This window comes from Osmerus mordax, chromosome 19 (genome assembly GCF_038355195.1).
Source record: "Osmerus mordax isolate fOsmMor3 chromosome 19, fOsmMor3.pri, whole genome shotgun sequence".
Classification (NCBI taxonomy): Eukaryota; Metazoa; Chordata; class Actinopteri; order Osmeriformes; family Osmeridae; genus Osmerus; species Osmerus mordax.
In genome coordinates this window covers 4879711-4900083 of record NC_090068.1, presented here as the reverse complement: position 1 = coordinate 4900083, position 20373 = coordinate 4879711, and the positions used below count along the sequence as shown (strand labels likewise).

At 47.8% G+C, this 20373-nt stretch overlaps 1 protein-coding gene across 1 annotated transcript in view; it reads right to left on the bottom strand.

Moving 5' to 3' along the window:
• The window catches only part of LOC136963525 (protocadherin Fat 3), a 50661-nt gene that overhangs the window by 3551 nt on the left and 26737 nt on the right, over positions 1 to 20373 (bottom strand). Inside the window, exons 23-48 of the mRNA XM_067257677.1 lie at positions 20101 to 20254; positions 16262 to 16369; positions 15942 to 16125; positions 15428 to 15648; positions 14774 to 15226; positions 13723 to 13857; positions 13166 to 13583; positions 12691 to 12887; positions 11791 to 11944; positions 11412 to 11645; positions 10696 to 11088; positions 10353 to 10567; positions 10117 to 10254; positions 8405 to 8548; positions 7404 to 7601; positions 6915 to 7192; positions 6190 to 6752; positions 5558 to 5689; positions 5275 to 5432; positions 4315 to 4831; positions 4028 to 4181; positions 2609 to 2756; positions 2008 to 2418; positions 1546 to 1801; positions 942 to 1037; positions 62 to 121 (exon numbers count right to left, since the gene is read on the bottom strand). Coding sequence (XP_067113778.1) covers positions 62 to 121; positions 942 to 1037; positions 1546 to 1801; positions 2008 to 2418; positions 2609 to 2756; positions 4028 to 4181; positions 4315 to 4831; positions 5275 to 5432; positions 5558 to 5689; positions 6190 to 6752; positions 6915 to 7192; positions 7404 to 7601; positions 8405 to 8548; positions 10117 to 10254; positions 10353 to 10567; positions 10696 to 11088; positions 11412 to 11645; positions 11791 to 11944; positions 12691 to 12887; positions 13166 to 13583; positions 13723 to 13857; positions 14774 to 15226; positions 15428 to 15648; positions 15942 to 16125; positions 16262 to 16369; positions 20101 to 20254 — 6119 coding nt within the window. The remainder of the gene's footprint in view (positions 1 to 61; positions 122 to 941; positions 1038 to 1545; positions 1802 to 2007; positions 2419 to 2608; positions 2757 to 4027; positions 4182 to 4314; positions 4832 to 5274; positions 5433 to 5557; positions 5690 to 6189; positions 6753 to 6914; positions 7193 to 7403; positions 7602 to 8404; positions 8549 to 10116; positions 10255 to 10352; positions 10568 to 10695; positions 11089 to 11411; positions 11646 to 11790; positions 11945 to 12690; positions 12888 to 13165; positions 13584 to 13722; positions 13858 to 14773; positions 15227 to 15427; positions 15649 to 15941; positions 16126 to 16261; positions 16370 to 20100; positions 20255 to 20373) is intronic.

Sequence of the window (20373 nt, the reverse complement as noted above, 5' to 3'; positions counted from 1 at the left end):
AAGAGGAAAGGAGACCAGAGAAGAGAGTTAAGACGGGAGGTGAGGGGTCATTTTCTCATACCTTCATTTTCGATCGAGTCCACAGCATCGTTTACCAGCCTTATGACGGTCACTATGGAGGCTGAGAGAGAAGGAAGTGTGTTCACAAAAAATAAGTGTAAACATGGATACATGGAACCCATTTTGGAGAATATTGCCGTCTGACCTGAATATAGCCTTCTGGCCTGAAAGTATGTGTGTGATATTAGAAGATATGTGTTCTGGAAGTGGGTCCAGAAATAGGGACATGGAGTTTTCCACAAATAGGGGGCTCATTACTTCCATGATTCTGTTCCCACTCCAGAGATGTAAGTAATCCTAAGTAGTGGATCTGTATCTGTGGGGATAATTAGACAGAAAACACTGACACACACCTCAGACCCATGCTCTCTCTCTCTCTCTCTCTCTCTCTCTCTCTCCTCTCTCTCTCTCTCTCTCTCTCTCTCTCTCTCTCTCTCTCTCTCTCTCTCTCTCTCTCTCTCTCTCTCTCTCTCTCTCTCTCTCTCTCTCTCTCTCTCTCTCTCTCTCTCTCTCTCTCTCTCACACACACACACACACACACACACACACAAACACACACACACACTCTCACAGACATGCCTTCCCCTCCCCTCCCTCCCAACACGCGAGCAGAGACACACACACACACACACAGTTAGATGTCACTCCTGGTTATATATAGCCAAGAAGAAACAAAATTAGATGTTTTTGTGTGTGAGGACAGGTTTTACAGGTTTAAAAATGAAAAGCTGTGTAATGAACAGAAACTGCTTTTCCTGTGCATCTGACTTAGACTCCACTGTACCTAATAGGAGGGACCTTTTATTCATCGTATGCGCGGAGCCGGGACACCTCATTTGAATGTGTCCCCTCGTGTAATGAAAGAGCGTGAGGCCTCTCACCGTTGTCGTCGAAGGAGTCTGTCGTGAAGGAGCTGAGAGAGTGAGCTTCTGAGGCGCTGTCTGAGAAGCAGGTGATCTCCTCCAACAGGTCCTCCACTGCACACACACACACACACCACATATACACACACACACGCACGTACATACATACAAAGAGAGAGAGAGTGTGTTGTTTTTTGTAAAATAGGATGCGTGTGTATGTTGTGTGTATGTTAGCCATTGCATTCCTAGTTGCCGCGTGGTTAAAGCATTAGTAATCTCTAACACAAAAAGCTACATACCATTGTATAATACAATACATCATGTGAGAGCAGACACCGAAGTATTACATAAGGCAGAATAAAATAATTTAAATATATGCAGTTTATATTTGTTGAATATCATAGTAAGATGGGATTGGATGGGGCTGGACACTAGGGGAAGGAGTGAGTCAGACCCTTAGGCACTGAGGTGCAGGAGCCTGTGTTGTAGTTATCCATTTGAAATGAAGTCTTTCCCCAGGAGACAAATACATAATGAACATATTTAGGAAGAACTGGACACAAATAATGTGTGTGTGATGCCAGTTTGTTTGTGTATGTGTGTGTGGGTGTGTATGACTTACCCCGCGGACTGCCAGTTCTCTGTATTCTCTCTAACTCATAGGCTCTCTGCTCCCACTCCTCCTCCCTTGTATCTCTCTCCCTCTCCATCTCCTCCCCCCTCTCTCCTGCCATCTCCCAGGACACTTTGTGGGAGGGGCTTCGTTCTGAGTGACAGGGTGAGGTCAGGGGCAGATTGGGTGCCACGCTGCATACGGCCACGCCCCTCCGACTGGCCCCTCCCAGGATGTTGGGTAGGTCAGACAGGAAGCTGCTCATCTGCGTAAGAAGAGACGCTTATTTGTCGATTGAACGCACATGGGAGGGCACATATAGTGGAAGCACTAAGACACACACCTGAGCAGGAATCGAACCAAGGACCTTCTTGCCGTGTCACCATGTCACAAGCGTCATTACACACAAACAGACATGCATACATCCCAAAGATACATCATTGAAACGTACAGACACACACAGACACACACCTGACTGCCTTCGCTAGAAGTGGTCTTGTCCCCATCAACACTCCGATTCCCCTGGTTTCCCGGGTGACCGGGGAGGGGGGAGTGGGCGGTGGGGCGTACCATGACCTGGGGGGGGCCGGCGGTGCCCACCCCGTCTCCATAGCTACCGCCGCCAGCCCCCGGAGAGCCGCAGACACGGATGGCTTTGAACTCAATCCCATCTGCCCCCATGCCCGTCTTCTGCAGCATGTAACTGGTTTCCGTGGAGACAGCCGAGACCCCCATAACCCCCTGTCCGAGCGTGTTGGGGGCTTTGCTGAAGGACACCTTCTTCCTGAAGGCCATGAAGAGGACGAGGAGTAGGAGGAGGACCAAGATCAGGACCCCGATTCCGATGATCTCACCCGGGCCCAGATAGGACAAGGGCTCCGCCTAGACGGTTTAGGAGAAGCTGTGTCAACCACCTCATACTGCATGCAGGGGTGTGTGTGTGTGTATGCGTGTGTGCATGCACACCTATGTGCTAATTTGTAGTGTATTGGTAGTGTATCGATACACAATGTTACTATAGGATATATACTGTCTACAATGTGTGTGTGTGTGTAATTTTTACCTTGGTGACATCTCCAGGCTCCCAGAGGGCCCGCTCTCCACAGAACTGACCCTCAAAGCCCTCGCTGCAGTTGCAGTAGAAGGCTCCGAACGTGTTCACACACAACCCTCCATTCTCACACTCCTCCCTCTCACACTCGTTCACGTCCTCGTCACATCTGCACGGGCACGGAGAGGGGACAGGAGGAGAGAAAGACACGGAGGGGGAGGAGGAGGAAGCGGAGGAGGAAGTGGAGGAGGAAGTGGAGGAGGAAGCGGAGGAGAGGTGAAGTACATGGTGACGTTAGTGTAACGGGTGTGAACCTGTGAAACTCACTCCTCAGGTACGTAACAGGCCACCCGCGTCAATGACTAGGTAGCTTTTCTTTGGCGTAGCTGGTCGCGGTCGCGCTTGACAAGTCAGAGGTCGTGCGTTCGAGCCCAGCGAGTGGCAAACGACACCTCGTTGTGACGGAGCGTGGCTACGTCTGTTACATACCGTCACATTAGCATGTTCACACATATTTAGCTAATTGCTGCCTCCCTCCACCATGCCCAGCTCCTCCATATTCCTACTTATTAGAGGATTTATACTACAGTGTGCGCAATATACATTGTTATTGTACATCAGTATGATTCGCAAGCTGCTCCAAAAGGCAGTGAATTTCCCTTCAGTAAAATGTGAAACAAAAAGTGAAACAGGAGTATCCTGATCGAATTATAGAAACAGACAGAATGACAAAAAGCCAAGCAAAGCAAACAAACACAAGCTGTAGCTGTCCTGCAGTTCAGACAGAGGGAAGACAGATGACTCTCTTTTCTTCTCTCCTCTTCTGTCTTTCTCTGGCAACACACACACACAAGCGGGTACACACCCGACCCACATTCCAAGCCTGGCATCCCGCTGGGATGGAGGCAGCAAACACACCGTATTTTCCTTTCAATTATTTCCTCACGTTGACAGGTTTTTGAAGCGTTGTATGAAATTGGTGACAGGAAATTGAAAATAACAGCTATTGCAGAAGAAATTACTACAGATAGTCAATAATTATTATTTTTTGTTTCTTTTGTAATTTATTCAACCTTAATGTCACTTATTAACGCCTAATGCATGTTTTTCATAAGCTTTACTATTTCTTCTTTAAGATCATGTTAATGCTGTTATTCGTTTTTGCATTGATCTGCGAATGGTTTGAGTTTATAGTTCGCTTAACAAGCACCACTGGGTAAGTACGGCCAAACAATAAACTGTAATACCTAGTTGATGAAGTGCAGAAAACAATCTCTGGGCCGTAATTCAATTGACAACGCTGATGTGTCGCACATGGCTCGAACACACGCAGACAGCCACGAACACATGTACCCAGACATGTACACACAAACACACACACACGTTCTCCCTAAAGGTTGGGCGGGGGAGAGAGGAGGAGGGTTGGGTGATTCTACTCACATGAGTCCGACCAGGCCTCTAGCACAACCACAGAGGAAGGTGCTGCCCACAGACTTACAATCCCCTGCGTTCTGACAGGGGTTAGGGATGCATGATGTCAGCTCCACCTCACAGCGCCCTCCAGTGAAGCCTGTGCTGCAACTGCATTCGAAACCTACAGTCACATACAGACGGGTTGAAAAGCTAGGTCACACACAATCCATACATACGTACTTACACACATGCAAAAACCTAACCCTCTATTAGGTCAATAAAAACAGACAGAAACACACACACACAAAACACACCCCCAGAGGGCAGGCTGTTGCAGGTGGCTCCGTTTGAGCAGGGCTGGTTGACACAGGGGTCGGGGTAGAGGACGCAGCCCAGCTTCACCTCACTCAGGCCAGCTATCTCAGCATAACGGCTCCTCTTGTTCTGGAGGGGCAGCTCGTTCCCGTTCAGGACCAGAGAACTGAGGCAGCCCTTGAAGCCATCCTGGGCCCTTGGAGGGACCCTAGTCCCTCCTGCCCGCTCCCCGGGCCCCGGCCCCTGACCCTGGCTCTCCGCCTGGCTGCTGGGGGGCCTGACCTGGGCCCCAAAGAAGAAGGAGGAGTCTGAGGCCAGGGGCCACAGGCGTATGGGGGCCCTGGCAGCCCTCCGGCGCTCCACATAGCTGTCGTCCAATGAGAGCAGGGTGTAGTTCTGAGTCAGCTCCAGTGCCACGGCATGCCAGCGTCCATCACTGATTGGTCGGCCCGAGATACCCATGATGCCTAGGGTGTTGTCGCAGTCCTGCTGGAACCACAGGCGCCCCCCTTCGATCTGTAGATGAGACAGAATAATACGCTGTTGTTTGTGTGGGTTTGTTTGTGTGAATGTGTGGTTTGGGTTGATGTGCGTGTGTGTGTGTTAGAATGTATGTGTCTGTGTCTCCGTGTCCATACGTGTGTGTTGAATGTGCGTGTTTGTGTACGTCTCTGTCGATATGTGTGAGTGTGTGTGCTGGCATTTATGTCCATGTGTGCCTGACTGAGCTTGCATTTCAGTTGTGTGTGTGTGTGTTTGCATCTGTGTGTATGCATGTGTGTGTCCCTGCGTGTGTACACGTGTGTGCGTCTGCATGTTTCCCCGCATGTGTATGGATGTCTGCTTGTATCCATGCGTGTGTATGTGTGTGTCTGCATGTGTCCATGCACGTGTCCATGTATGTGTATGTTGGTGTCTACATGTGTCCATGCGTGCGTCCGTGTGTGTGTGTCCAGTACCTTGAGCATGGTGCAGGGGTTGGCCCGTGTGAACATGATGACTCCCCTGCTCTGCAGCGTTCTGATCCTCAGCCCCAGCCTAATCTCTCCATCCTGGATGCTGTCAGTCACCCTGTACTTTATGTAGCTGTTCCCCGCAAAATTCAGAGACGTCTGACCTGCAAACACACACACACACACAAACACACACAAACAAAACAAAACACATTGGTGCCATCCTTGATATAAAGAAAGACCAAGAACGTTCTCTGAAGACTGTGTAGTAAAATATCCAGTGTTTCACCTGCACACTCTTCCAGTCTGTTGGGTAGACACTGGCAGACAGAGGGCGCTGTAGGGCCGGAGCGAACACACTGCATGTCCCCTGGACAGGACTGGCCCTCACACTTCTCCAGAGGTGTGGGGCAGGCGCCACCTGTAGGAGGGACCACAACATGACATCCTGTTACCTGCTGACAGGGTTAGCTGGGCTAATTGTGACTACTGGGGATGGAGGAGGTTGACACCTAAACTAGATTTGCGTGTGTCTGTGTGTGCTTGTACAGTTGTGGGTCTGTGTGTGTGTATTTGCATGTACATTTACATTTAGTCATTTAGCAGACACTCTTATCCAGAGCGACTTACAGTAAGTACAGGGACATTCCCCCGAGGCAAGTAGGGTGAAGTGCCTTGCCCAAGGACACAACGTCAGTTTGCATGACCGGGAATCGAACTGGCAACCTTCGGATTACTAGCCCGATTCCCTCACCGCTCAGCCACCTGACCTCCATACATACTGGGTGTGTATCTATACAGGTGTGAATGTATATGTGTATATAAGTGTGGTGTATATGTATATTGGTGTGCATGTGTGTGTATGTATATAAGTGTGTGTGTGTGTGTGTACTGTATGTGTGTATAGGTGTGTGTGTTCACCAGGGCAGGAACAGGTCTCTGTACGTGTGAAGCGCGGTGTCACCAGGCTGAGTCTGTCTGTGTTGTAGGGGGACGCCGGGCGCGCCTCCACTACCAGCTTCGCCTCACACAGCTGCTCCCCGCAGTCCAGCTCCCCAGAGCAGCCCATCCCCACCACCTCCGCCCCCACCAGCGCCCCCCGCAGGGCCCCCCGCCCCCGTGCCAACCGCAGCGCCTGCGCCACCTCCTCCGGGGAGTAGAAACCCCCAGAGTCCCCCTCCACCTCCACCCCCAGCTCCGGTCTATCCACAGCCATCAGCAGGTCCAGGTCGGGGGTGCCCAACACGGGCTGTAGGCCCAGGACATGAAGGGGGTCCTGTTGGCCCGGGGACCAGCCAAGCAGGGAGCGCAGGGTGTGTTGGACCTCGTCCAGGTGGCGGCCGAGCAGCTCCTCGGGGGTTAGGGCAGGGAAGCGGAGTGCCATGGCGCCGCGCAAGAGCTCCTCCGTCACCTGCTCCACCCGCAGCCGCACCTCCGCGATGACGGAGAAACGCCCGTCGCTCACCGTGGCGTTCAGCTGGTAGCTGAGGGGAGACAACAGTTCCTCTCTATGTAACAGACCGACTTTTAGGGGAGGGGTAAAGATTTCGAAAGAATATCTTTTTGGGATGATCAATAATGCGTGAGGTATGTATATTTGGTGTGTATGTGTTTGTGTACGTGTATGTGTGTATGTGTGTGTTTACCCTCCAGGCTCTAGTCCAGCCATGGCCACTATGCTGCCATCCTGCCTGTTGACCTTGAACATGCTCTTGGGCAGGGGTTTCTGGGTAAATGAGAGCACGTCGGTGACATCGCGGTCCGTGGCGGAGATTCGGCCGATCGGACCACCTGGGAAGACGTCCGTTGCCATGACGATGAACACCTCTAGTGGGTAGACAGTGGGCTTGTATTGGCTGTCCCCGATCACCCTGACAAACACCCAGGACGACGAGGAGAGGCGAGGCTTACCAGAGTCCCTGGCCTGGGAGACATCACACAAACAACAATAAACAAACAATTGATTTACAATAATAACGTATTCACTTTGCACAGGCTTTTATCCGAAGCAAAGAGTACTGGGACGAACTCTTGACCTGCAGTCAAGTGCTCTAACCTCTAAGCTAACCCCCCCCCCTCTCCTGTTTATCATGTATCATTCCTAACGTCAACAGCAGAACAGAAAGGACTCGGACCTGGACCTCCAGGGTGAACTCTCTGGTGGCATCGGGTCCGAACACACGGTTGGAGCGCAGCTCCCCCGTCTGGTCCACAGAGAAAGTGTTCCCCTCGTTGCCCGATATGATGCGGAACTCGAACGGAGGGCCGTTCTTTGGCGAGTCCTTATCGGTGACGGACAGCTTGAGCAGGGTGGATCCTGCCGGCTGGTTGAGCTGGAGGGGGGGAGGGGGTAGGGGGTAGGAGAGGGACAGGAGAGTGGATTTTATCACCTGAGCGCAAACCACATATGAGAGTCCAGCCTCCAAGAGGTGTGGATGAGGATCGCTCCCAAGCAAAGACTAAACACTTGACTTCAATGTGCCATGCTGTGTCTTTCGGTGAGCAGGTGTGAGCCCGATGGAAAGAGAGTGACTGGCGAAGGTGGAATTTAAGTCACAGTTTGTCTTGTTTTCTATACTCTGAATGCTGCCTTAGTGCTTAAACCAGCCCCTTTGGCTGCCAATATTCGGAATTATATGTGTAACCCAGGGTCCTGTTCCATAAAGCGAGTTTACCGAACAAGCCAGGCTTATTTTGATTAGTCAGACTTATTTTTCAGTTGAATTGGTTCCATACAGAAATTCAACATACTTCAGTTTCCATAGCGACTTTTGTTGAGAAACTAACGTGGTCCGGGACAGGTTAACTGTCCAAGCTGGCTAAGCGTGGACAGTAACAACTGAGTTGTTGCTTTCTTAGATATATCTTGAGGGATGTTTCTGTCTTTATAATTTTTTATATTGATAGTATAGTCTGACAGGATAGGCAGGAGAGAGAGAGGGGAAGACATGCAGCAAAGGGCCTGGGCCGGATTTGAACCCAGGTCCCATAATAAGGCCTCAGTCTATGCGATACTTATTGGGTGAGCGCCTCCATAAGTTGTTGCTTAAAACAGTCCCCAATTTTCTTAGCATGCTTTCGGGAACAGACCCCGGGTCTCTCAGTGGTTGTCACAGCGAGACAGGGTGACCCCTACCTGGATGTTGGCGGTGGCGTTGGGCGGGGAGAAGACAGGAGGGTTGTCATTGACGTCAGACACGTTGATGTTGACGGTGACGGTGGAGGACATGGCGGGGGATCCGCTGTCAAACGCCTGGACCGAGATAGAGTACTTCGACACCTATACAGACACACACACACACTAGTAAACTTCCTGCTGAAAAAATAACACATACATTTGTTACATCCTGACACAGTAACAGGCTATTTTCTGGCCTACTGAATACCTTTGGCAAAAATGTTCACTTGATGCCAAATGTTGCAGCAAGATTACCAACCAGAACCAGAAAATGCAACCGCATTAAACCTACTCTCGTTTATCTACACTGGCTTCCAATCCTAGCCAGGGTCGACTTCAAAGTCGTACTCCTAACGTGCAAATCACTCCACGGATTAGCACTGCCCCGATCTCTCAGATCTCCTCGCACCCTATGACCCAACAAGGAAATTACGATCCCAAGACGCCGGATATCTGGTGGTTCCTAACATCAAGAAGGAAACAGCGGGGGGGGGACAGGGCGTTCTCATTTAGACCTCTTCCCCTCTGGAACAGACTTCCTGCTTCAATCAGAGATTGAAGCACGATCCCAACATCTAAAGCTAGATTAAAAACCTTTTTATTATTTTCTCACGGCTGTTGAAGTGTGTGACTTGAGTGAAGCTAGGTTGTGTTGCGCCGAGTGCTTGTGTGGCACAGCAGGTTACTGCATCGTCTGTCTGTGTTGTACTGCATCCTATGAAATGAGTTAATGTGTTTTACTAGATGAAAAAGATGAGGGGGGCAGGGCGTACATTTATAGAACTTCTATCCTCTGGAACACACTGCTTCAATCAGGGACGCTGACATTGTTGTTGTGTTTAGCGAAACATTACAAATCCTCTTTTTAGTCAGCCCTGCGGCTGAACTGCTGCACTAGTTCACACTTAACTGGTGGGAACCTTACCTTTACTGTTTTTGCTCATTCCCCGCTCTACCTGGTGTGGGGGGTTGAGTTAATATCTGCTTTAGGCTAGTTTAGGTGCAGTTCTATGGGCATATGTGAAGCCCTCTGTGACATTGCTTGCTATAAAGGGCTGAAAAGGGCTATACAAATAGAATTTGATTGGATTTCAGGGCACTCTGCATTTCAAAACTTTAAGTTACATTTACATTTACATTTATTCATTTAGCAGACGCTTTTATCCAAAGCGACTTCCAAGAGAGAGCTTTACAAAGTGCATAGGTCACTGATCATAACAACAAGAACAAAAACATCGCGAGTAGCCAAAATATGAAGCACATTGTGAACAACCAAAGTAAGTGCCAAAGGGAAGAACCATAAGAGCATGTAGTTAAACAAGTTACAATTAAACAACATGAACAGCTATAAGTGCAAGTGTACCTGTGGAAAAAAGCAAGCAACAGTAATAAAACAATATATCACAGCGAGAACAAAAATTTAAATCAGTTACCACTAACCACAAGAGCAACAAGTCTCTAAGCAAGAGTCATTGTGATCCTTGAGGAAACTAACATTAAGTTGTTTGGAATTCAAACTACAGTATACAGTATATCCAATTATATATCCTGCTATGGTTAAAGGAAAATGTGGTTATTAGCAGTAAGTTCGTTGTGAGTTGTAGTATTTGTTAATTAAAAGTAAATTCATCTAATAAAGCCATGAGTTCTGTTTGGGTGTGTTCCCCTACCAGTTCCCGATCCATACGCTTGTTGACTTTGAGCAGGCCTGTCAGCGGATCGATCGAGAACTGGTTTCCACGGTCACCCTTCAGGATAGAGTAGGTGATGCGGCCATTGACCTGGCTGTCCAAATCCTCAGCCAGCAACTAGAGGAACACAAGAGAAACAGCCTGGTCACATTTACACACACACACAACCAGCAATTGAGACTCTAGATATCAGTAATAATCCTACTGGCGGTTACCCTGGTGATGGTTTGTCCGACTGATGCATCCTCGCTGACCAGGACATTGTAGATGTCCTGACTGAAGGTCGGGGCGTTGTCGTTGACGTCCATAAGCTCAATGGTTACCATGGTAGCAGCGCTGAGGGGAGGGGCTCCGCCGTCCCAGGCCTCCACAGTCAGGAAGTAGTCTTTACACACCTCAAAGTCCAGATCATCAGCTATGGAGATGGAGCCTGCACACACACAAAAGTGAAGTGGGTTGTACTGAGTTACGGTCAACTGTTCATTTTCAGAAAGATGCAAACACTGACACACTGATTGTGTGATATACACACAAACACACACACACAAACACACCCACCCATGGTCCGGTCTATGGTAAACTTCCCCAGCTCGTTCCCGGAGCCTATACTGTAGCTGATCTCCGCGTTGGGACCCATATCAGCACTGCTGGCAGTCACCCTCAACACCTCGGTTCCCAAAGCAACGTCCTCGGGCACGGTGACAGCGTAGTCCCTCCTCAGGAAGACGGGGGCGTTGTCGTTGACGTCCAGCACCACCACGGTCAGCTCCGTCTGGGAGTACAACGCCCCCTGCTGCCCACCCCGGTCCGCCGCTTGGATCCTGACCCTGTAGGAGTCGCGGGTCTCGCGGTCCAGAGGTTTCTCCAGGACCAACACACCCGACACTGGGTCGATGGAGAAGAAGCCGTCGGCCGAGTCCAGCAGGGTGTAGAGCACCATGCGGTTCAGGTCTGTGGGAGGGAGGCGTGCACACACACACACACACACATGCACGCACACACACGCATGCAAACACACGCATACACACACATGCGAGCACATACACATGTATGCACACATGTACATGCGCACACACAGACACACACAAACATTCATGCACACACACATCCCCACCCATCCACATATATAATAGGCACATGATTAGGTGTACTTTATGTGATCACTTTCACCTGCTAAACAGAGCACATGTGCAATGTAGAACGCATAACGCATCATCATCATCATCATCATCATCATCATCATCATCATTCTTTTCTACATGCCCCTAGCCCACCTTCGTCAGGGTCGTTAGCTTGCAGTCTGGTCAAGAGAGCTTTAGGGGCGGCATTCTCGTAAACTGTGGCCAGGTATTGGCTGGAAGAAAATCGGGGGGCATTGTCGTTGATGTCCAAAAGCTTGAGGGAAATCTCAGAACGACAGAAGAGCCCTCCTCCATCGGTTGCCTGGGCAATAAGCTTGTAGCTGGCTGTCTTTTCACGGTCCATGAGGGAGGCTGTCCTTAACTCACCTGGGTTCACACACACAAACACACACACACACAACATCAAAACAAACTGGGTCAATATACATCAGGTGTGTTTCATGGCGCCTGATCAGTGAAGTGTAATGCGACATATTCCTCTGTGTGTGTCTGTGTGTGTCTGTGCGTATACCCGTGTTGGCGTCCATAAAGAAGTCTTCCACTCCTATCCCAAACAGTGAGTACTGGATGTCAGCACTAGATCCAGAATCAGCATCTGTAGCCCCCACTGTCAAGATGCCCTTATTCGGAGGAGTATCTTCAGGGAAGGACATGCTGTACACCGCCTGGCACACACACACACATTGCTATGCCATATGGCTTGCCAAAGAGAAACTATTAAATTAAACACGTACCACTGCCCTGTACTGGGCAGATTCCCTCTGGCGTAATCATGCAGTGCCACCGCCTAACCCTGACCCTGCTTCAGGCATCCCTATCCAGCTCTCTCCCGGCCCTGCCTAACCATAACACACTCAATTGAGCCCCTAACACTGTAAAAAACTGCCCCAGGTCTAGTCCACCACTCACACCCCCAAATGAAGCCTTTATTGGCAAAAGAAACCTTTTTTCTTTTCCAATGTATCCCAAAGGCTTTCCTCCAGGCCTCCCCATACCTGCCTGTCATTTTGAAAATGTTCTTCTGTTTCTGCTGCTTTGCCTAATCACCTCTCTCTCTCTCTCTCTCTCTCTCTCTCTCTCTCTCTCTCTCTCTCTCTCTCCACCCCTCCCTCTCTCTCTCTCTCTATCTACCTCTCTCTCTGTCCTTGCCTCTAAATCTCCCTTAGTCTCCACACTCCCTATCTTTCACTTCCTATATTTCTGTCCCTCATTCTCCCCCTCTTATGTCTCTCTCCATGTCCTTACTCTCTACTCTCTCTCTTGTTCTCTCTCTTATTCCCCCTCTGTCTCAATTACTCTATCTCTCTCTCTTATTCCATCCATCTCTCTCTCTCTTCCGGTGCTGATCTCATGCTAATCGTGCACGTCGCTTCTGTAAGCCCAGACAAAACCCTGACCCCTGGCCCCTGACCTGGTTACAGACGGGGCTGTTGTCGTTGGCGTCCATGATGGTGACCTCCACGGCGGTCCGAGTGACGTACAGGCCGTCGCTGGCTGTGATGTTGAGCAGGTACCAGTCCTGCTGTTCTCTGTCCAGCTGGCCGTTCACAAACACCTTCCACTCCCCCTGGACGGGGGCCAGGGCAAACACGCCCCGCGGGTTACCCCCTGGGGGGGGGGGGGGGGGGGGGGAGAGGGAGAGGGGGAGAAGGGGAGAGAGAGAGAGAGTGACTTTGACTTGACAAAAATATATTTATTGGGAAGTCAAAACTGCAAGATATCCACCAGTTACATCACAACAGAGAGAAATAGAAAGAGGAAGGAAGGTTCATAGCCTAATATTATCAAAAACTGTGATGTCAAGTTGATCTGTCACAAACACCTGTCAATTCTAGACTGCTAGATACCACGTCTCACCAGTGATGTGACAGCTGACCGTATCTCACCAGTGATGTGATAGCTGACCAGTCGACTCTGCTCCGAGCTGTCTCCATCCTTTGTGCTCAGAACAGTCACCACCTCCCCAACTGGGTCGCTCTCCCGCACTGCGCCCCGGTAGAACTCCCTCTCGAAGCGCGGGGGGTTGTCATTGACGTCCGCCACAGTGACGGTAACCAAGGCGCTGGAGGAGAGAGAGAACTGCTCGCCCAGGTCGGACGCCACCACCATGAAGGTGTAGCTAGGGCAGGCCTCGTGATCCAAGGGGCCCGTGGTGGTGATCCAGCCCGTCTTGCTGTCGATGGCAAACACAGCGCCCGTGTCGGTGGAGCGGGTCGGGCTGAAGCTGGCGGCCGAGTCTACTGAGGCCCGGTCGGCTCTGGAGTCCTGGTTCTGGTTGAGCGACGGTCCAATGCTGTATGTGACCTGGTCAGGTCGTATGGAGTGGTCATAGTGAAAATAGAGCATGTAGACTGTCTCATGTCAAACAAACTAGGAATATGAATGATAACCAATCATAATCAAAATCTAAATAACAAATAATTTGTGCGAGGTGGGAGCAGACCTGTCCGTTGGAGCCCCAGTCTGGGTCCAGCGCCCGCACCTGCACGACCCTGGTGCCCACCGGCATGCCCTCCATCACCATGGCAACGTAGGAGCTGGTCTCGAAGGACGGCTTGTTATCATTCACATCTAGGATCTGCAGTCAGACAGTACAGAGAGATCAACTGAGCCTCTGTGTCTGAAATGAGATGTCTAAAAAAGTATTATACAAAGGAGTATTCTTCATTGAACTGTATCATATCATAACGTCTTTTATTGTTATAAATTGGACTATCTTGTGAATTCGTAACTACAGGTCAGGAATTACTGATGAGATGTGGGATGTAAAAGAGCCAGCTCGGATTGGTTCATAAGAGGAGAAGAGCTTAGTAACCAGGAACAAGCTCTAATTGGTTCATCAAAGGAGAGTATGACCTAACCTTCAAGTAACGCTGGTGGATGAATGTGGAAAATTCATGAAAATATACATAAGTTTTTTCATTCATTCTTCATTATGTTCATCAATCATTAATACAAGCTTATCCTGTGTATGTACAAATGTTTTCAACTATTTATAGAACTAACTTCTACTGTCTGACTGTGTGTCCTTCAATTTGTGTGGAATGTTTGGATGAATGGCTTTTATGCATTTGTTTATCCACTTCAGGACATGGTCAATAGTTTATTTAGGTTCTGTCTAACCTTGGCTCACTGTAGGTGGTGGCCCCAGAGAAAATGGAGGTCCTATCTGGGTCCAGGCCAGATGAGTTATCGACTTGTTCCTTTGTATTGAAATTCCTTGACTATCCTTTTACAATAAAGATGTTCTCTGGCTTATTAACAGATCATTTGCAAAACCACCATGAGTCTCTTTTCTGGCTATTTATTTGACTCTGTATAAATGAATCCTTTCAGATAAATGTACATGTTTTATCTGTTAGTCCCTTTTATTCCTTTCATTACTTTCATTCCTTTCTTTCTTTCTGTCTTTTTTTTCTTATCTCTTTGACAATTTGATTTCCCAGAGAAGGTACACTCACGACCTGAGGGGGGCCGTCAGACATCACACCCACCTTAACCTCCACGTCCACCGTGGAAATGGCCTCAATCAGGTCTCGGCGTGTGGTGGCCATCACCTTGAAGCGGAAGATGCTGACCACCTCGTAGTCCAGCGCCACGACCAGGCGGATGAGGCCTGTCTCACGATCCACCAGGAACGTCCCCCCCAAGTTGCTCTCGGGGGTCTCCCCCCCAACCCCACTGAAGGCCCCCGTCTGGCCAGGCCCCAGGTAGACGGAGCCCAGGGCTGTGCCCGCGGGGGTGTCCTCAGGGATGGTGAAGGAGTACTGAGGCTGGGTGAATGAGGGCACGAAGGCATCCGGGGGCAGGACATGGATGAAGGCCGACACCAGGGAGTGTTTGACGGGCGTGCCGCGGTCCGTGGCTTTGACGAAGAAGGACAGGATGGTGCCCTGGAGGTGGTCTACACTACCTTTGGTCACCATCCACCCGCTGTCCGGCTCCACCTAGTGGTGGTGGACATCAGACAAATATCCTTGCATTATACATTCAAAATGTCCCAATTAAACATTTATTAGTTTTTCAATTTTGAAAAACTAATAAATGTTTCTATCTAGTTTAGCACCCATAGGGACCATTAGATACATTAATAACAGAAAACCAGTAACGGAGAGACAAGTCCGGTGTCCATAAAGTTAAATTCGAACCTCCAAGACGTCGACTAGGGGCAGGCGTGCCTCACTGTAGAGGGAGTAGCTGACCCTTCCATTGGGCCCGGCATCCAGGTCCGTGGCCTGGATCTGGGTGACTAGCGAGCCCTTGGCCACATCCGACTTGATGCTCATCCGGTACTCCACCGCCCGGAAACGTGGAGCATTGTCGTTCTCATCAGCCAGGACGACGCGCACAGTACAGAAGGAGGCACGACCTGGAAGAAAAAGAGAGAAGTTCACATGCACTGTTATTTATATTCTTTTTGTCAATGAAGTCAATGAAGAATTGGTGACTTTATGATTTCTGGGAGAGCACTAAAATATTCTAAGCCACCGATGATATCTCTTCATGCTGCTCAGAAGCACAGAACTATTACAGCTACGCTTACACCTTTAAATCCCCTTTAAGACCAGGATTTGAAAACTCACTGAATGTAAATCCTCCAAATGTGCCTCTCATCCACACTGAAGGTAGACGCCGACACGCTGACAGTGACGGTGAGCTTACCTCCACCGTCTAGAGCCATGACGGTCAAAACTACGTCCTTGTTGAGCGGGTTCTCTCGGTCCAGTTTCTCGGCGGTGGTGATAAGTCCTTCTGGGTTGATTCTGAACTGAGTCTTTCCGAGGTCGTTGATGAAGGAGTAGGCGATCTGACCGAATAAGCCCAAGTCTTCGTCTGTGGCTCGCACCTGAAGTTGAGCAGTGAACGGCACTGTTTACATTACAACAAATCTACAAAGGTTGCATTATGTGTAGAATTTGGTTGATATAGCAGAATATGGTCTCGTTATGGAGTGTTTTTCCTGGTTGGCCTGGGTTTCCTACCTGTATGACTTTTGACCCTGCAGGGGCATTCTCTCTGACCTCAGCCAGGTAGAACCGCTGGCTGAACACAGGGCTGTACAGGTTGGCGCCCAACACACGCACGTTTACCTGAGAACCAAAAAACTCATCACCACTACCATAATCACCTTTACATCACTGTCATCCTGACTCTACTACACCAACACCCATTGTCATCACCAACACAAGCATTTTCATCACCATCAGTTTCATTATCACTATTGTCCCTATCACCGCCATTATCATCAATCTTCAGTATTTACATCATTTATCAATCATTGACATTTCTTCATTTAGCAAATGCTTTTATCTAAAGCAACTGACAAACTGTCATCATCATCAGAAGAAGAAATGCTTATTTGTCCATCCGCATGACACACTCATGCATGCATGCATGCATGCAGGTATATGAGAGGCCGTATAGGCCATAATTCATACTTGGTCTCACATACACGCTATGACCTCACATATATACCATTATACTCTCACATATATACCATTATACTCTCACATATGTACCATTATACTCTCACATATATACCATTATACTCTTGCACATAAACTACTTGGTCTCACATACAACACCATAACCTCACATATATACCATTATACTCTCACATATATACCATTATACTCTCACATATGTACCATTATACTCTCACATAAACACTATTATACTCTCACATATACACCATTATACTCTCACATATACACCATTATACTCTCACATATACACCATTATACTCTCACATATACACTATTATACTCTCACATATACACCATTATACTCTTGCACATAAACTGGCATACTCTCTTACACACACAAAAATACCCTCTTATATGCACCATCATACTAAAGTATGACAATATATGCAAGAGACAAATAGTATGTGTGAAACAGAATGTTAGTATATGTACGAGAATAACAGGATGTGTAAGAGAGAATACTTGTCTATGTAAGAGAGAATACTTGTCTATGTGAGAGAGAATACTTGTCTATGTGAGAGAGAATACTTGTCTTTGTGAGAGAGAATACTTGTCTTTGTGAGAGAGAATACTTGTCTATGTGAGAGAGAATACTTGTCTATGTGAGAGAGTTTGATTGAAAAGGAAGTAGTACTGAATTCTCAGTTCCTGATTGGCTTACACATGAAGAAGGATTTGGGGTATATGTAGCTAACGCCCACCTTCCCTATCAAGACGAGACTGAGTGACATGACAAGATGGATTCATTAATAACATTTTGCATACTCCAAATCCTGCGGCGTCATTGTCAGAAATGTTGTATCAAAGACGACAGCCATACACGGGGGCTGTTTCTAACGCTAACGTTGACAATGAAATGCGCCGGCTCTTCAGACCTGGATCAGGTGCATCAAGGAGCGGCAGCAGCACTCTGTCAGGAGCTAGTCTTAATGCCAGCCAAGTGATGGCGCAAACCCAATATCAAACTCCGCAGTATTTCGGTTAAGACTAACTCCTGACAGAGTGCTGCTGCCGCTCCGTGATGCACCTGATCGAGGTCTGAAGAGCAGGCGCATTTCATCGTTAGCGTCAGAAATAGCCACTGTGGATGGCTGTCGTCTTTGATTCCAACATTTCTGACAACGATTCAAGCAAATCCACAAAAAAACTCAAATGTAGAATTACATAGTTGTTTAGGAAGCTATACCGACCCCCACTACTTGAGTCAAAAGTCCTAGATCAGTTTTTCAATTGATGAAACAAACTATCATTTAAATTAAATGCCTGTGTGAATACCGTCCCGTGGCACTGGGGTTTTAACCGTTGACGTCTTTAATTAGTCGAGTGGTCTTTACACCCTTGGCTACTAACCTAAGCTTCAATGCCACAACCTGAATTTGATGTAAATCTGTTCACAACATTTTCCAGTTGGGACTTTTAGGATCCTATTTGAGTGTAGGCCCCTATGCACGATGAGTGCCCGCACCCATTCACTGCAACGAAATAGCTTCATGGATCCGACTCGGAATCTGAGCTTAGAGACGCTTGACAAAAAATGTGTTTGGCGTGTGGTGCGTTTTGGAATTGTTAATGTGATGTGTTCCCATCGTATTTAAGACAAAATAGTTTACAAAGAAGAGGTTTGTTAATGTGACTGTATACATATCTCACTCATACTGGCTAATCAGCTAACATGTTAAAGTAGCCTAGTCTACATCCAAAGTCGCCGTAGTGAAACTAGCCTCATTTTCACAAAAAGCTTCGAGGTAAAATTAAACCTTTAAAAACGTCTACATTTAGCCAATATTATTGTGCACAATTATTTTAGTATAGTTAATATGTAATTTAATTCCATAATTTCCCCAGGAATAACTGTAAAAACGTATTTCAGGAACGGGTCTGTCCTCCCTACAATAACGCCGCAGCATTTAGAGTATTCAAAATGTTATTAATAAGTCCAATGGCTTCATTAAGCCGCCCACTCCCTGCCATCTTGCCATGTCACTCAGTCTCGTCTTGATAGGGAAGGTGGGCGTTAGCTACATCTACCCCAAATCCTTCTTCTTCATTTGTAAGCCAATCAGGAACTGAGAATTCAGTACTACTTCCTTTTCAATCAAACTGCCTTCCGTTTCAATCAAACTCTCTCACATAGACAAGTATTCTCTCTCATATAGACAAGTATTCTCTCTCACATAGACAAATATACTCTCTCACATAGACAAGTATTCTCTCTCACATAGACAAATATACTCTCTCACATAGACAAGTATTCTCCCTTACATAGACAAGTATTCTCTCTCACATAGACAAATATACTCTCTCACATAGACAAGTATTCTCTCTCACATAGACAAGTATTCTCTCTCACATAGACAAGTATTCTCTCTCACATAGATAAGTATTCTCTCTTACACATCCTGTTATTCTCTTACATATAGTAACATTCTGTTTCACACATACTATTTGTCTCTTACATATATTGTCATACTTTAGTATGATGGTGCATATAAGACGGTATTTTTGCGTGTGTAAGAGAGTATGCCAGTTTATGTGCAAGAGTATAATGGTGTATATGTGAGAGTATAATAGTGTATATGTGAGAGTATAATGGTGTATATGTGAGAGTATAATGGTGTATATGTGAGAGTATAATGGTGTATACGTGAGAGTATAATGGTGTATACGTGAGAGTATAATGGTATATATGTGAGAGTATGATGGTATATATGTGAGAGTATAATGGTATATATGTGAGAGTATAATGGTATATATGTGAGGTCATGGTGTGTATGTGAGAGTATAATGGTGTATACGTGAGAGTATAATGGTGTATACGTGAGAGTATAATGGTATATATGTGAGAGTATGATGGTATATATGTGAGAGTATAATGGTATATATGTGAGGTCATGGCGTGTATGTGAGATCAAGTATGAATTAAGTCCTATACGGCCTCTCATACAGGTAGATGTCACACACACACACGTGTTCTCGACATTGTCCTTCCTCCACGGGTAGGTAGGAGCAGTGGTCAGCCACATTGAGGCGACCTGGGGCCAAGTCCATGTGCTCCCCACATGCCTGGACAGGAGAGTAATCTGTTCTGCATGTTGTTATTTGGGTTCTTTGCGACATGGGGTCCCATGTGAGCACAGGGAGAACATGCAAACCCCACACATAAAAGCCTGGGAGATAGCCCACCTGAGCACCTGACAGTGCCCCAAGCTGACTCAAATCCTGAACCCTGTTGCTGTGAGGTGACAGTGCAAGGCCACACTTACAACCATCATCATTCACCCTTATAATCATCATCATCTTCACTATTGTCACTGGTGATGTGTGAGGCAGCCTACCTGTGCGGTGTTGGTGAAGACCCCGTCCGACACAGACACGTTGAGGCGGTAAGATCCCTTCGTGCCCTGCCTGCGCTGGTTGGACAGGATGATCACCCCCGTTTCGGCGTCCATCCCAAACGTCATCCTCTCGTCTCCAGATAGGATGCTGTACCTACAGCCAGACAAACAGGAATGATGAAGGAGGAGCTTCTGGTCCACTTCTTAACACTACAACCACCAACATTCAGCAATATCCCCTAGAACCACCAAGAGGGTCATCTTTACCCCCTG